The 16,995-nt window shown below is 32.5% G+C and overlaps 1 protein-coding gene across 1 annotated transcript in view; it reads right to left on the bottom strand.

Moving 5' to 3' along the window:
- Nucleotides 1-1,214: 1,214 nt before the first annotated feature.
- Nucleotides 1,215-16,995, bottom strand: part of LOC106478700 — a 21,911-nt gene continuing 6,130 nt past the window's right edge. Inside the window, exons 5-6 of the mRNA XM_022382350.1 lie at nucleotides 12,188-12,398; nucleotides 1,215-3,069 (exon numbers count right to left, since the gene is read on the bottom strand). Of these exons, the coding sequence (XP_022238058.1) occupies nucleotides 2,222-3,069; nucleotides 12,188-12,398 (1,059 nt within the window). The 3' untranslated portion in view covers nucleotides 1,215-2,221. The remainder of the gene's footprint in view (nucleotides 3,070-12,187; nucleotides 12,399-16,995) is intronic.

Below are 16,995 nucleotides of genomic sequence, written 5' to 3'. Positions count from 1 at the left end.
CGTTTACTACTTGGCAAGAAACTGAAGAAAACTTGTCATGATAGTAATATTAGATGTCCATTTGTAGATATTAAAATGATTCATAAGGTGGAAATCGGAGTATTATAAGAAATGTTTAAAAAACAATAATACCAAAGAAATCTTTCATTTTTGATTTTTCAGAATTTTGTGTTTTAAATCCATTATAAATAATGTTAAAACTTCAAAATAATTAACAACAAACAACTTTATAAACATAAAAACATCACAAGCTTTTGTGTGAGAAGTTAATGATACAGGCTAAGTTTAGAAAAACATTAAAATAATTAATTCAGTGGCCAGCTAGCCTTTCAAAACTTGCACTTTTTTAAACACATGCTTGCTCAAAATCTGAATTTTCAACCATAACACCTACATATTGTATCCAAGTAGTTAATTTATAATTAATATACAAATTGGGGCCTCCCAAATAAGAATTAATTGAGCTCCCTACATTTATTTCCCTATAATTATAGTAATGATTCTGGCTGATCGATATCATTAACCTAACAGAATAGTGCAACCATCCTTTAGTTCAAACAAATTAAATTGTATGTTTTCCCCTTTTGACAATTCTTAAATTTATCAGGCCCTTTGGGGCTCCTCGTAATTATGGGGGCATACGTACACTACTGCCTGCAGTGCCTAATGCCAAAAATCACGCACTAAACTCTTAAAGCTTATGCATTCATTTAGAAGTGATGAAAGATTTATTCATTATCATTACCCTATTGCAACTATACTGTCTAGTATTCTTTTACATGTTCATAAGTTTTGTCGTGTACACCTTTAACAAGCTGGGAAGGAATTATTACAATTATATTTGTCACAAGACATTAATATTAGGCTTATTACCTTTTTAAGCACTACATTCTTAATGTAGTCCTTAGGAATTTTCCAGAATTAGAAAATTGTATAATAATAATATTCTAACCTCACTAAATATGTCTTATCCATTGCCAAGAACACATTTTCCTCAATCCACAGCTCTTAAGGCCAGCTGGGATACAAATGTTGTATCAAATGGCTTATATAAATAGAGTTCTGACCATTACTATTTTTGGACAAGCCTCTGTCTTTAAATGCTCTAAAAGGTACATCAAAGAGAGATGATAAGAAGAGGTAAGAGAAAACTAATTTGTGTGAAGAATGTGCCATCATTGAGTCAAATATTTAACACTTTAGAAAGACCAAAGTTTTTGGAGGAAGTATTTTATTGCTCCTAAAATCGAATGATAATACACAATTGTTCTTCAGATGATTGTGTGAAATATTTACAACAGTCGGATAGAACTGAACTCTGGACTGACACACTATATGTATAATCATTTTAAAAGAGCCATACCAAAATTCATGCCTTTTTATGCATTTATATATCTATCTATGTACAGTTATCTTATTTCTTCAATTCAAAATACATAAAAAAGAAATTATAAATCGGCTTACCAGCATTACTAAATTAAAAATTAATTCTAAAATACAATAACTAACTTTTACAGTAAGCAACTTCTTATTTTAACAATTCCAACATTCTGACCCCATAGTATTGAGTCATCACAGTATCAGACAATGACCAAATACTATGGTTTGAAACATCTCAAAAATTAAAATCAAAACTTCTTAATTGTAAAGGTTTCTGTTATTGTATTTTTGAATTAATCATTCAGTTTAGTAGGTTCTTCACAAAATGTTAAACTAAAAACTGTTAAAAATGTTTTTCTATTTAATAATTGAAAGTAATGACATGAAAGTTCAGAATATTAATTACCTTAGAATTATTTAAATATTACAAAAAACAACAACTAATAAATAGACATTCACAGATTACTAAATTAATTATACTGTTTAAAATTCCTAAACATCTTTCAATACATTCTCACATCCATCTAACCCCATTTTATGTACAAATTATAAGTATTTAACAGCCATTTCAGAGAAAGAAAGAAAAAATAACTGTCTTTAAATATATTTTTCTGATTGTAACTGTTAGCAGGTTGGTAATGACATATTTCTAATTCATTAAAAATATTCTTGTTTAAAAGTTTTAACAAAATATAATTCTGATGGTTTGTGCTCATAAAAAAAATTAAATAATTAATAAGTATTATATCTGCCATAACATCACTACTTACTGGTTTTCTTCATTGAATGAGATAAATGTTATTAAAGGCAACCAGGTACAGGAGTCCCTTTGTTATTGATTTTATACTTTGATCTTGCGAATGCGTAGACGTGTCCTTGTGGAATGCAAGTATATGTTTCTGTTTATCATTTTGCAACTAGACAGAGGTTCTCCTGTCCATGAGTGTGCTCTGTTATGAGGCCTGAGGTGTTTCAGAGGTATAAATTTATGGCTTTCTTCAGCAGATAATTTCCTTTTCATTCCAATAATGGTCGTGGCAATTGGTCTACAATGGGCACTGCCTGCATGGCTTTCTTGTTGTTCAGAAAGCTTGTCATGTGTGTCCATCCACAACTTAACCATGCTGTCTGTGCTAGGGTTTGTCTCCACCTGGTTATCTGCAGGAGGATTTCCTACAGCTCTGCTATTTTTGACTGAGTCAGCAAGGGAAGGGTTAGATGGCTTTTCTGGTAAAGGTTTCCAAGATTCTTCATTATCATGCTCTGCAAGGGTCTTTGAGTTTTCATCTTTGTTAGCAAATGCTTTCAACTTCTTGTCCACAATTTCCAGTATGTTGTTCAAAGAGCTACCAGGAGGACGAGCTTCATTTGCTGAGGGATAAACATGTTTTGCAACTGAACTGAGCATCTGACAAGAACAACCTATCTTGTAGCAACCATGGGTGGGGCTTGTCCTACTAAAAGGATGGGATGGCCACCCAGCATTAAGTCTTATGTTTGGATTAGAATTGTTTTTGGATGCATCAGATCTTTCATGCTTCACAACTACCACCTTTTTTGGCGAAAGAACAACAGGCCTTGGGAGACATGATGATTTGGAATCTTGGAAAGAATCTGAGGTTTCTGTAAAATCCCTGAATGAATTATGCTCTGGAGGTTTCTTGATTTTCATGTCAGCTGTGTCATCACCTAGAGAGGCAAGTGAAAAATTTTATTTTCAAAGCTCAGTTGAAGAAAAAACAGAGGTTTTAGAATACAGTCTTTTAAAACTGAGCATACCTATTATAATTATACCTTAGCAAATGAAAAATAACCAACGTTTTGGTATTGGTGAATTCTAAAAACATACCATATACTAGAAATTTCCATCCAGAATAAATTTCATGGTAACTTTGAAATAAACTTAGTGACTTTTTATCTCCTCATTCCCATGTGTGCAGTACTAGAATTCATCAGCTACTCACAACTTGTAATGATAAAAAAACTATATCCATTTTACAAGTTACACCAATTTATAAAGAACTAATAATTTGTATTCAGAATTCCAACAGATCCATTACTTATTACATTACATATTGCATCGTACATGATACCTTATACTTTAACTCTTTCAGCATGGGCTTGGTTCCTAGGACTGACCTCGTAACCATTTTGTGCTTGTTATAGTTTTCATGCTATAATTTTTAAATTAGTAAGCAAATGTTAACTAAATTTGGCAGATTATCAGTAAACATTACAATGCTTTCATGTGCAAAATATCAATTTTTTTATTAAGTCTTAAGGTTTGTTAAGCAATGTTTTTCTCGTGCCTTTTTTTTCTTTTCATATGTTACCTATCCAACATGCAAAGTAATTTTCATTTTAAGATTGTAAATAGTTTTTTTTGCATCAGAAAATTTTCAAATTTCCAATGCAAAATCTTTATAACATCCAAAAATTATCAAATGTTTCTTAAGAAAAAACTTTATATTTTATCTGTTATTTTCACTAACAAATCTCTGTATGAGTTTGGTAGATTTGACCAATCTCGTAACCAGCATAAAAAATTAGGAAATGAATATAAATTATGCCTCTTTCATTCTAGAATGACTACAAATTATAACATGAAAACACAGATGTTTAGTCTAAATAGCTTAAATCTCATAATATTATACATATATATTTATTATTTTTATTATATTGACCTTCCAGCCATGCCAAGCTAACATTACAGAAGTTGCAATGACACTGTGCACGTGCACTCATGTTACTGTATCCATGAGTATAAAACTGGCTTTTACAAAGTGACCTGTCTTGGCTCTGTTTTAGTGGACTAGTATTTTGTAAAATACAGTCACATTCCAGTTATAATACATTATATATGTATATAGATTATTGCTGTTTATAAATAAGTTCTTAAACATATTTTTCTTAAAACACAGAATAGTAAATAAAGAAGTATAGCAAACAATTATCTCTTCAAGATACGAACTATGTACTTGTTTGCTGCCTATGTTGCTAAACCTTATCAAATTTTGCACATGGAGGATGTGAAATGAAATAATTTTTTTAGGTTTTATATACATTGGAAATAACCAAAAAATCACATATTACTATATCAATCCCACTACAGTTTATCAAGCTTGGTAACTAAGCTATATTTGGGTCTAAAAAATATTAAATTTTGAGCTCACTTAATACTTGCCTTACTAGTTTGAAATCTTGTTACAAAAGAATGAGATTGGCACCCTAATACTTCAGAATGACTGAGAAAGCCACTAGGGGATATTCTGAGCTTTTGATTGGTTATTCCATGTCATAGAGAGAGAGAAGTATGTGTACATAAGGATGTGTTTCCAAAAATGGAAAGATGTGGATGGGGCCACTGTGTTTGATTCAGTAAACGTAGCAATATCTCAGCAAATAGAAAAGATAGGATGTTCTTATTTTATATTCTAGCTTGCCAATATCGGTAATTTGAGTTCCTAATTCCTACAAAATTATAGACTTTACTTGGACATCACAAACATCTAATTTGAACCAGTGCTGCATTCAACATACCACATGACACACAAAAATCGATAATTAGGTGTTTTTTATTTACTTTTAAATTAAGAAATTAGCTAATGTATAATACTAAAATTTGAATTATAATTTGAATTTAAAAAGTAATCTAAGCTAATTTATTCTGCATGATTCTAAAAATTTCTAGTTGTTAAGTTTGCTAAAACTTTAATTATTAGTCATGATAAAAAATACATAATTTATGATTTATACCTGTCCATAGAATTATATGTCTAATTTTTACCTCCATTTCAAATTGCTGAATAATTAAGGTAACTATCTATATAAAGAATGCTTCTATTTTAATTCCAAATATTTTTCTTTTATTTATGATAGCCAAACTTAATTTTAAGTAAACTTAACAGAGTACTTCACCACAGAAAAAAAATGTTAAAACCACATATTACATTAGGAACAGTATTCACTAGTGGTTTATGTACACTTTCATTATATTAGTTCCAAGCAAGAGGTGAATCACTAATATCATCTAAAACACAGTTGTATAAAACAAAATACACATGAATGTTACATTTCAGATAAAAAGGTTTTAGATTACCCAAACACTACTTTAAGTTGTTTTTGCATCATAATTAGATATCTCAAGGAAGGAGGGTACGTAAATTCCCAAAGTAGGTGTGATTCAGAACAATGTTAATTAATGAATTAGCATCAGCTAATGATATAAATTATGTACGTGTCATATGAAGCATATCACAAAATACCAGAGAGATCCATCATTCCATTGGTTATTTTTTAAACACTTTTTCTAAAATTTTTTTTTTGCAACAAATTACTAGTTGGTTTCTAATATCCCTATGGCTACATGTCCCCTTTCAGCACATATCACAAGGTTTTACTGAGTTACATTCAAAATTTAATTAAGTAACTTTACTATCAATGCATGTCAATGATATTAGCATTATAATGTTCATTATAATTCAATGTTTTAATTCCTTTATTTCAAAAGAAACTCTTAAAAAATATCTTAATCTTCAGTTTCATTTTCCTGTGACTCACAAGCATTTATAAGCCTTTCAGTCTTAAGTAATTCTTCTTGTACCTTGTATCTTAATGTATTGACTGCAACTAGGTTAAATGCTCTGCTTATACATCCTCCCTTCAAATTCCTAGGTCAAGTTTTAAGAAAGGAAAAATAACTCTCTAGGGGGAACTCTTGACTGAAGCCATGCTCACTTTTTACACATAATCATATGATTTTGCACTCTAAACTATATATTTCTCTAAATGTTTATAACCAATAGAAAGAGCTAATTTTACACTACAATTTTCCATTGGTTATTTTCAAATTGGTGCACAGAATTCCATACAAATCCTTGAATCCACTCTCTGTACTGTTGCCCCGTATATCCTTTCTAGCACTTTGTAATGTTTCTCACTATATAAGTATGTTAGTTAAATAGACAATTAAGCTGTATATAGGTTTTAGTTTTATATTTTAGTTAATTATGTATTAATTATGTTTTAAAATGCATATTAGAAAGGTTTAATAATTTTTTTAAATAGAAGCCAAATTGCTTCGGTTCATGAGGCTTAGTTTAGTACGCAAGTGTCCCAACATTCTGACGAAGGCTAAAGAATCTCTGCTGATGATATTGTTATGTTGCTTGAAGATGCCCGTTAATGTGTGTCACAATAACTAATAATGATAAAGGAAAATAAAACATTCAAAGTAAACTACATGAAAATGTAAAAACTTGTAATTAAGAATATAACCGAAAGATCTTTTAAGATTATTTGACAAAAAATTAAAAAGTATGTACATTTTTTCTATTATTAATTTTAATTATTTCACTGCACAATATGTTGATGATAATACTTGAAATATTCAGAGTCTGAGCATAAGTAATTATAATAAGAAAATTACAAGCTTTAATGAAAATAGTAAACTAAAATGATCTCATTCTTTGTGTAGACAATAATTGTAATCTTTAACAAAATCTTACCAATTGTTGTGAAGATATGTTAAGCAAACTCAGAGTTATTGTAAGAATTGTTGAACTGTGTCTCCATACAAGAAGTAAGCCAAATGGGTACAAGCCATAACCATATGGATAACATGGCAGTTACATAAAAGAAAGTTTAAATAAAAATACCTTCAATATTGTAATTAGTTCCACTGGTGCTAGCTTTTTTCAATGATAGTCCATGGAAGGTGTGGTCTGGCAGAAAACCCCATCTCAACAGAGGACACTTTAAGAGCCAGCGCAGATGGGTTTAACAGTTTCTGTTTCCCCTGATTCAATGTGGATTTAGGGTAGTAATTATACCCTGTATGTTAACATCTGCCACTGGATGAATTCTGAGAAGTGAATCATAGGAGAGTAGAAATGGGTAAGGAAGTAAATAAGGTACGTAACCATCTGATGGTAACTAGACTGGCAAATGGTGAATGAAGGAAGACAATATCCAGAGGGAGACAAAACTGACAGATAGTGACAGGTAATGGGAGACAAGTAGTCAAGGAACAAAATCAAGGACAATCTGTGAAACCAAGTACAGAAGGCATCCAATGCATAAAGATAAGATATGTGATGACCAAAAAGTAAGAAGAAGAAAATAGGTTTTGAGAGAGAGAGAGATGGTATTATGAGCATGAGGCCCATAGTTCAAACAGGGTCTGTTTAAGAGCATGTAGAACCACAGGCAAAGAAAATGGATAATGGAGTGATGAATGAGGAAAAAGGTGGAAAGAACAGGGAAGGAAAAGATGGAACCACAGCAAAAAAGTCAAAAGGCAATCAACAAAGTCACTCGATAGCCTGCTACAGTAGAAACTGACAATCTATGGTCGAACAATGAGGGAAAGAAGGCTGAAAGGTAGGTGAGCATGGTGGATGAACCAGCAGTGAAACACACACCATTATTATTGATAGACAAAGAAAGTAGAAAATAACACAAACAAGATAAAAGAAGGGCTATGCAGTTAGGGAAACATAACTAATGAGCAAGGGACTGGACAAATCCCACAAGTGAAGACACTCTTGGGTGAAAGGAAGATTTATGAGATAAGGCCAGTCATAACTGAGGACATCCACAGCAGAGGTACTGGGGAAGGGAAAAAGTTTGGAATTGAAAGTAGTGGCATAAGTATCAATCACTGGCATGCCCAACTGGGAACAGATTCAATGAAAGATCTGAGGATGGAGTGATCATTCCAAAGGAATAATCCTGCCCAGTCAAGAGAGATAATCTAATCCAAGTTCAAAGCCCCAAGGACATGACAGGTAGTTAAACAAACCCAACTTGAGTGGACCCAAACCAGAAAGTCCAACTTACAGAAGCAAAGGTCCTTGGAGTGAGTCCCACCCTAATGATTAAGAGAGGAAACAACCACAGAATTATCAGAGTAGATCATAACCATGTGATCACCAGTCCTCAACAGAAGAATATGCCCAATGGGAAGTCAAAAGTTCCAGAACATTGATGTGGAAAGTACACTCCAAATGAAATCAAACCTCGGAGATCATGGAATCATCCAGAGAAATGGCCCAACTGATGGCTCAAAATCCATTGAAGAAGTCTCATTTGAGCATGGCCTAAAGGGACAAGATGTATGAGGGACACTAAAGTGCCCCAAAACAGACAGAATCTTGTGCACAGAAAGTATAGGAGAGACAAGAATTGAGGAGACTAGACACTATATGTTTTGCAAATGAATGGGAGGAAGATTGAATCCAATGGAGGCAAGAATAAAAAATGATTCCAAGGTGGACCAAATATTGGGTCTGAGTGAGGAACAACTTGGAAAGTTTGACCATCCAACCCAGATGAGCAGCGTCTTGGAGAAGTGACATGGCTAAAAAAAAGAGGCTTTTGAACAAGAGGTGAGAAGAAGCCAAATGTTTATGTAATAACCCTTTTGGTATGGGTACCTGCAATTTGCAGGGGGCTATATAGAATTTCACTTGTGCAACAATACATACTTTAACTCTGAGATTTTTTAACATATTCTCAATAAAAAGTGTTAAAATTCTGTTTAAGATTATAAGTATGTTGTACACAAAGAATTACATTATTTTAATTAACTATTTCTACTAAAAATATGTTATTTATCTATTGTAATTATTTGCACTCAAACTCTTAATAGATAGAGTGCAAAGCGATTTTCATTTTAAATAAAAAATTTTTTTCCTCATCTTATAGTTTCATATTTCATTTTCATAACCTCTTGAATCTCCCAAATGAATATCAAAAGTTTTTTAAGGTAAATTTTTATATTTTATTTATAATTTTCTCTGTCATATCACTAATTGTAGCTATTATCATCAACGTACAATGCAACGATATAATTAAAACTAGGAAATAGAAAAAATACATACTTTTTAATGTAGAATATCTTTAAAGAGTTTCCTTTTGTTAAATTCATGATTTTAGGGTTTTTTTCCTTTTCACATATAGATAATTTTTAATGTTTTATTTTCCTTTCCTGTCCTTCACCTTTCAATACTCATCTCGGCACAAGTTGGTGGTGCCCTTGGGGTGTAAACACAGTATCTTCAGCATAGATGTACAAGCCTTCAGGCAAAATTATCTTCCCCTTGTGAAAGATCTTAAGCCTTGAGAACTGATGCAAAGTATGATGTATATTTAAAAAATTTTTAAACATTTCAGTTATGCATTTTAAAACATAAATAATACATAATTAGCTAAGATATAAAAGTAGGATCTAAATACAATTTAACCATCTCTCTAACTATAACATGTTTAGCTAAGAAAAAATGTAAGTGCTATCATGGATAAAGCAGCTAACAATACTACAGTCAGTTACATCTACATGTTGCCGACACCTGAGCACCAATTTCAAAATAAGTATAAACATGTATATGTAGCAACTACATGTAAGTTATAAAGCTCAAGTATATGTACTGAAGGTGGGCGTAGCACCCGTCCAGGGTTGAAAAATTTATTACTTGTTTCTACTGCATTCAGCCAGAAACTTTTAAACTTATGTGTCAATAAGGCAAGTAAACATACTTAATTGTCTAGACATACATATACAGGACTGGGATTATCTGAGTCAACATAGAGAGTGTGAATGACTGATCATTTGGAATATGTAGAAAGACATACAAGGCGTCATCCACAGTCCAGAGGAAAGGACCAATGGAGAGGAAGAAACCCCTCCATCTTAAACTGAGGAACCACTAGACAGTGGTTGAGAGAAGAAAAGTTGATGATGGGACACTATTCCCTGGTCTTCTACAGAACAATAAAAAGATGAGTATAAAAGCCTGGAAAAGTACAAAGGACACTCTCACTGGCTCTCTCATCCAAAATATCCAATATTGCAGCCTCGAGACATCAAAGACCAGAAGTAGGGGGAAAAGGAAACAAAAGAGGAAGAGACAAGAAGATCTGGGAAAAGCTTTGTATAAGAACAGGAATGACCAACCAGAAAAAAAAAAAGCCTGCAGAGGGACAAAGGACCCTCTCTCATCCAAGATATCTGTTATTACAGCCTCAAGACATTGAAGACCAGAGAAAAGGAGTCTGAAGAGAGTGATGAGAAAAGTCTTGTGTAAGAACAGGAATGAACAACCATATAGCTGTAAATGGGGTCCAGAGGTCTGCAAACAAAAACAGACATGTCCCCACAGGGCCTGAGCCAAATAGGTAGAAAGGAAGGTAGTCACTGATAGGACATGTGACAACAAGTCGACAGGAGGGAGAACAATGAAAAAAAGTAAAGAGAAGGGTGGAGAGTTCACAGGGTCAAGGAATGTGTGCATGGAGTCATGATGATTGTAGAGATAAGGGAGGACTGGTGTCAGGTGGCCTCAAACAGTCTCTCTAAGATGTTAGAAACACCACCAAATATTTCAAGGTGAAGAAAAGGAGCCATATGGAGGTAAGAATGGGAAAGATGAACAGCAGAAAGAAGATCATCATGTTCTAGAAGATCCCTACAACAGAGAAACCAAGATTTGGAGAAGGAACACTGGCCTCTATAGGTAAAGAGAAGCCCAGTGCAATCCCAGCAGGTGGAAAGAACTAATCAAAATCATTGTCTTCATTGCCAGGTACAGACAGAGGGGGAATCATTCCTGACCTAGGGTCAGGGAAATGAAGCAATGAATGTATTAACAAATCCACATGAGCCTCCACTGGTCACAGACAAAGTGGGGACAGTGTTAGCTATTTTACCAGAACCTTGGGAGGAGGTAGTAATCACCATCACTTGAGAATTTAAAACAATTCTCGAGTTTTCTATATTGCATAGTAATTGAAAGGCAATGTATGTTGAAATAAATTTCAATATCAAGGAAAATAAAATGAATGAAAGTAAACACAGAAATAAAGGCAGTGCAAATCTCACTACAATGAACCAAGTCTAATCTTCAAGAAACATGTCTGTTCATAACAGTGCCAAGGAAAAGAATGAAGTTAATTTTGAGTGCAAGTTCTTTGTGGACCTACTGCACATGGAGGATGTGTTGCCCTCCTATTGGTGAAGGTATAATGTTGTATGATGATTACATCATGCACTAGTGCAGTTCACATTAAAACAGTGATAGATGGGAAATCTAAAAAGCAGAAACATGAGAAATAGTTATTGAATGCAGAAAAGTAAGGATTACATTTGGAATTAATGATTTTACCCAGTTGTTCATCAGTTCTTTACACTAGTGTTGTAACGAGCATAAATGTAAAATTATTCCATACAATATTTATGCCCCAACAGTAGTGGAGGACATAAAAAAATAGAGGGTTAGTTCAAAATTATTATCTGAAACTGACAACATTGTTAGTAGATAAAATATTTCATAATTAGCCAAGCTTTCTATATTGTACAGTAAGGTATGGCAAAAATAGATTTGAAGATTCTGTAAACACCTTTTAAAACATTCAACAAATTAAAAACGTATTATTTGATAACAATATTTCTAAAGATATTAGATAGTGTAAGCTTTAAAATGCATATATTTCAGCAATCAATCTATTTCAGATAAACTTATTTCAGCATAATCAGTCAGATTTAGCAAAAAGGATAGGTATGAGATGTAATCTAGCATGTAAAAATTCCATTCAAGCACAGAGGTGGTAAAAAAAAGTGCCAAATAACAATCAAATTCACCTATACCATGGAAATAGCACAAAACTGTTAAAACTGCTGTCTGTTAAAAGAGTAGTATGTCATGCCAACTTTTCCCACAAGTCAATAAAAATCACAATTTTTGTATTGTCAGAATATTTTTGTAATTAAAAATGGCTTTAAAGAAACTGCTGTGTTTCCAAATCTTACTCATGCTATCTGGAACAACCTCTGCTTGTTCATCACGGGGTCGTAACCTCTGCATCATTCGTTGTCGAAGTAGAACCTCACTTTTAGGAGGTCCAGGGGGATCCAACATAACTGTGATAACGCTTGTGTTGTCAGCACGCATTTTCAAGCTATACCATCGGTTCAAGGCTCTATCCACCAGCAGTTTAGACGGATTACTAACAGGTTTACCCTACATATTATGAAAAAATATGAAACTTTCAAACCCTGTAATACACCAAAATGATGAAATCTAAAAAAATTAAGTATTACAAATACATTAAGGAAGTAGTTGTAACTATAAACTTTCTCTCCTGACTTAAAAATATCATTCACATTTTTGAGCCAAATTAACAATGATTAAGTAAAACAAACTATCAAACTTTGGGCTTAAGATAATCCACATAATTTCAGTAAAATTTGGCAATGCAGTACAATAAATAGCTTTAAAAATTATTATTCTTGGACAAAAATAACCATAGCATTACATGAGCAAAAAAGTTTCTCAAGCAGATACTCATAACATTACAGGGCTTGATTTTAAGGAAATTTCCAGGTTGTCCTTTGGACTATCTGACATGTATCAGATGTTGTGTGGAAGGCTGCATTCACTGTCTGAAAGAACAACATAGACCCTCAAAAAAGATCCAATTATGACAATACTGATGTACAAAGACCCTAAAAATAACTCAATTATTGGAAATTTGATGTTTTTATATCTTATTTACTTCCAAAAAGTACAATTAATGTTTAGTTGGCAATTTTGCCTCTTTATTCAACTAATATTTGATGCCTTATTTCCCAGGAAGTTTTATTACATTGGAAAAAATAAGCCCAAACTCTACTAATGTTACACAGTATCTTAAAGAAACAAACAGTCAATGATCTGTAAAACTTTTAAACAGAACAGTGATCTTGGCCAATCACATTCAATGTTTTGCTTCTAACCAGTTTGGCCTGCCTGCCAAGTACAGCCTGCAATAAGACTAGACTTGCATTGGAACTCTCACATGTATTACTATACCCTAATAAGTACACAGTGTCTGAGTGCTGTACATGTACACACATGCTGTTGATATGTATTGTCATTCAGACTCGTAGTTTGTATTGACCTGGATAGAGGCAAAGCTAGCCTTATTTTATTTTTGTTATTCTGTTTCGTACTGATCAAAACTTCATAAAATTGTTTTCAGTTATCACTATTATGTCCTGTTTAATTCGTGGATTTCCTCATGGTAGCTATGTCTTCCGTATTTCCTAAACCTGATTGGTCATGTCTGTCTAACGTTAGCCTTAGGCCTATACATGCGTAATCAAAAGGGGCATCAGTGTTTCAACTGTGATGTGAATGGTGAAAATTCTGAGTTTAATTTTGTAAAGTTGATTGTTTTAGTTCCTACCGAAGGTTTAACGGTAAGAAGTTGAAACAACCATGTTAGCTTTATTGTCGTAAGCATCTATACTATCGTTTTTGTTACAAATTTCCACCCTCCAATATATATATATATATGTATATGCATACAAACATCGTGCAATACAATGTGTGGTAATAGTTTCATGTTGAGTTTACTTACTAATTAAGTATATGTATATATATTTGACAATTTCTTTACATTGGTTGAATACTGATTTAAATACTAAACGTTTTTTACTGTTAAAACTTTTGTATTTGAGAATGATTGCACCAGTGATTGAAACACTGTGCCTGTTTTCAAAATAAATCTTACTTACTGTAAAAGCTGTAACTTGTATATAAAAAAAATAAAAATGTGGTAATGTAATTAACTGAGCTGCATATACTGTACTGTTACCACACACAGCCATTCACACTCAGTTGAACTCCATACAAAATTTATGTCCATGATAAAAAAGTTTAATGACTAAAACATTGTTATTAGCCAATCATAAAAGTGAACTTTTTCTAATGTTTTAAGCTCACTTTAGTGGACTGTATCAACACTTCTCTTGTAAAAAGTAATGTACAATCTTTTTTAACAAAAAAAATGGACAAAAGGATATTTTTTTTGGGGGGGGGGTACATTTTCAAGTTTGTAGTATGGGAATTTACTAATGATTTTGGTTGAGGATCAGAGTTAACATTACTGAAGCAATTGGGAATAGTAGACATTTCATACAACTGCTACGATAATTAAATAAAAATTGAGGAAAATAGTAGAGAAAGATTCTGGTCTTCAAGCTCACACAAGAAAGATGGCATAAGAAAAATTGCCTAGTTCTAGCTTAAAATAGGCAAAGTACAGTTAACTAATTAGCTAGAGCAAAACAAAAGAGCTATAGAGAAAAACTGATGTTCATAGCCATCATACTGACACTTAGTAGAAGGAAAAATCCCAGTATAAGTAAACCACGAATTTGACAATCATGAACTGATGATGCTAACCTCTTAGTACAGTGGAAGCTATGAAAAAGTTGGTGTTAACTACCACGGTCAGAACTCTTGAGGCAGTATCCCTTATGGATTGTGGGGTAGTCATCCAAGTTAGAAGGCCATCAATTCACTGCTTCCAACAGGGAACCAATTACTTGAGAGTTTTGGGTTTTGTTTGTGGGAAGTACAATGAGTTGCAGAAATTAACCAATGAAGTGTGAGAACTACATGTGGGTAGCTATGCACACTACTTGGAAACTTGTAAAGATACTGAGAGAATATCATTTAAAAATTCATGTTGGGAGCTAAAAATCAGATCTCCTTGGGATGATATATTCAAGTAAAAAAAAAGTGCTTAATTTGGTTATGAATTGTTTTAAGTCCAAAATTTTGTGACCAATATACTTTTTCCCATCCTTATTACATTGCCCAGTAAATGATAATTTGCTCCAATTCTCAATATCGTTTTTACAGTGAAATGCAAGCTAGCAAGACAAATACTCTCATGACATCCTACCTACTGTTCTAAGTATTTGACATTAGCAACAAATGTACAATGAAGCAGTATGATTCTTGAAAAATAATCTCTTTAACAAAAAGTTAGTTTTGAGGCTTTACCACTGTTTCAAGCCACATTCCATAAAACAATCTTTTCAGAAAACTCTCCTTACTAATGTAGATGATTTTATTTATCTGCAAGGAAACATCAATGAAGCTTCTTTACAAAAAACTGAATTCTAAAGAGGACACAGGAAGAGATAAAACACAACAGGGGCTATTGAGTTTAAATTTGGTTCTTGTAAGGCTTTTCATCTGAATGTATATTTCAAAACTTATCAACCTGTGTGTCATATTATACAGTTTAATTTTATGATGAAGACATTTACAAAGAGCATATTTCCAATCTGTATGTAAATAAAATTTTGTACTTTCAAAAAAAAAGTTAATATTGAATAACTATTAACACAGGTACCTCAGCAATTATCACAGCCCAAAATGCCCAGACTGATATTTCACCAATGTATATTTTTATACTCTGAATTTGTATCCCCAAACAATTTTTTCTTCATCATATGGTGTTTTTGTGGCAAAATTGGACCCTAAATTTAGGGACTTTTACCATTAACCATCTATATATAGGAAAATTCCGCAAGTAAACCAGTGTGGTCTGGTAATGAAAGCCGGTGTGTTTTGTTGTGAAAATTGAATATTCGAATCCAACTTATAGCTTATAAAACATGGGAAAAATCATGGTTCTGACTTCAAAGATGGAATTCATGTTGAAGGTCAAACCCATGAATTTTTGGATGTTCTACAAGATATTTTATGCTTATTAGCAAATTGTAAGGTTAAAAATGATTACTTATTTTCTGACCATTTGTTTTGATTTTTTTTTCTTAGGTATTTGAGGCCAAAGAGTATTTTACATATTTAAAAAGTATTTTATTTGACATAGTTAATCAACATAAGTCAGATTCCAACTTACACGTCAAAACACAGACTTTCACCACCTGGCCATGCTGGCTTACTTGCAACGAGAATGGGGATTTTCTTATATATGCTTAGCTTTATAGGCACAGCATTTATCCATTAGACCAATCTCATTTCTGTAAAACTTTAAATAGTAATGTTTACTGTAATTCTGAATTTACAAAGTGTATCTTCACAAAAGTTAGTAAGCTTTTAGTACATATTATAAATCTGTCGTACACAGAAGATCAGATTTTTTAACTCTTTCTGCAATGGGCATCCTTTACTGAGCATGTTACAAGATTTAATCTACTTTTTCCTAGTTATACCAATTAGTATAGCATAAAATCATAGCTAATAATCCATATCTTAATAGTATATAAATTTTACGTTCTTAATTTTATAAGGCAATATTTAAAAAAATCCTGAATTTCCCCTAGTGATAGAAATCTGACATATTTTCTTGAGGCATCCCCTCTTTTCTATGTTATTTATCACCCCTCCAATAAGTACAAAATTTAACATAAATTACTCGCTATAAAATCATCATTGTTCGGTTACAGAGCCATCAAATAGAAAATCAGACCCCTCTTGCCACACCCACCTGTCAAATCCTCTCTTTCAGGATTTGTTAATAGCTCTCCCTTACGTTTAACTATATATTTTCTATAACCAGTAGAAAACTAGGGTTTTCATCTATCAATTGATGTATTCTATTACATAGTGTTCTGATCAGATAATCACCAATTTTACTTGAAATGCAACTTTGGTTCCCACTGAATGACAACAGCTAGCTTGGATGTAATTGTATACTTTTTGCATGTTATTATTTTATGTTCTTTGGTGCATTATTTAATTAAATAAAAATTATTTAGTGCATTACCACCATTAGTATAAAAAAGTAGGGGTAACTGTCATCCACAAAAAAAAA

This window comes from Limulus polyphemus, unplaced genomic scaffold (genome assembly GCF_000517525.1).
Source record: "Limulus polyphemus unplaced genomic scaffold, Limulus_polyphemus-2.1.2 Scaffold242, whole genome shotgun sequence".
Classification (NCBI taxonomy): Eukaryota; Metazoa; Arthropoda; class Merostomata; order Xiphosura; family Limulidae; genus Limulus; species Limulus polyphemus.
The sequence above is the reverse complement of the archived record's forward strand: the minus strand, read 5'-3'. Positions and strand labels throughout refer to the sequence as shown.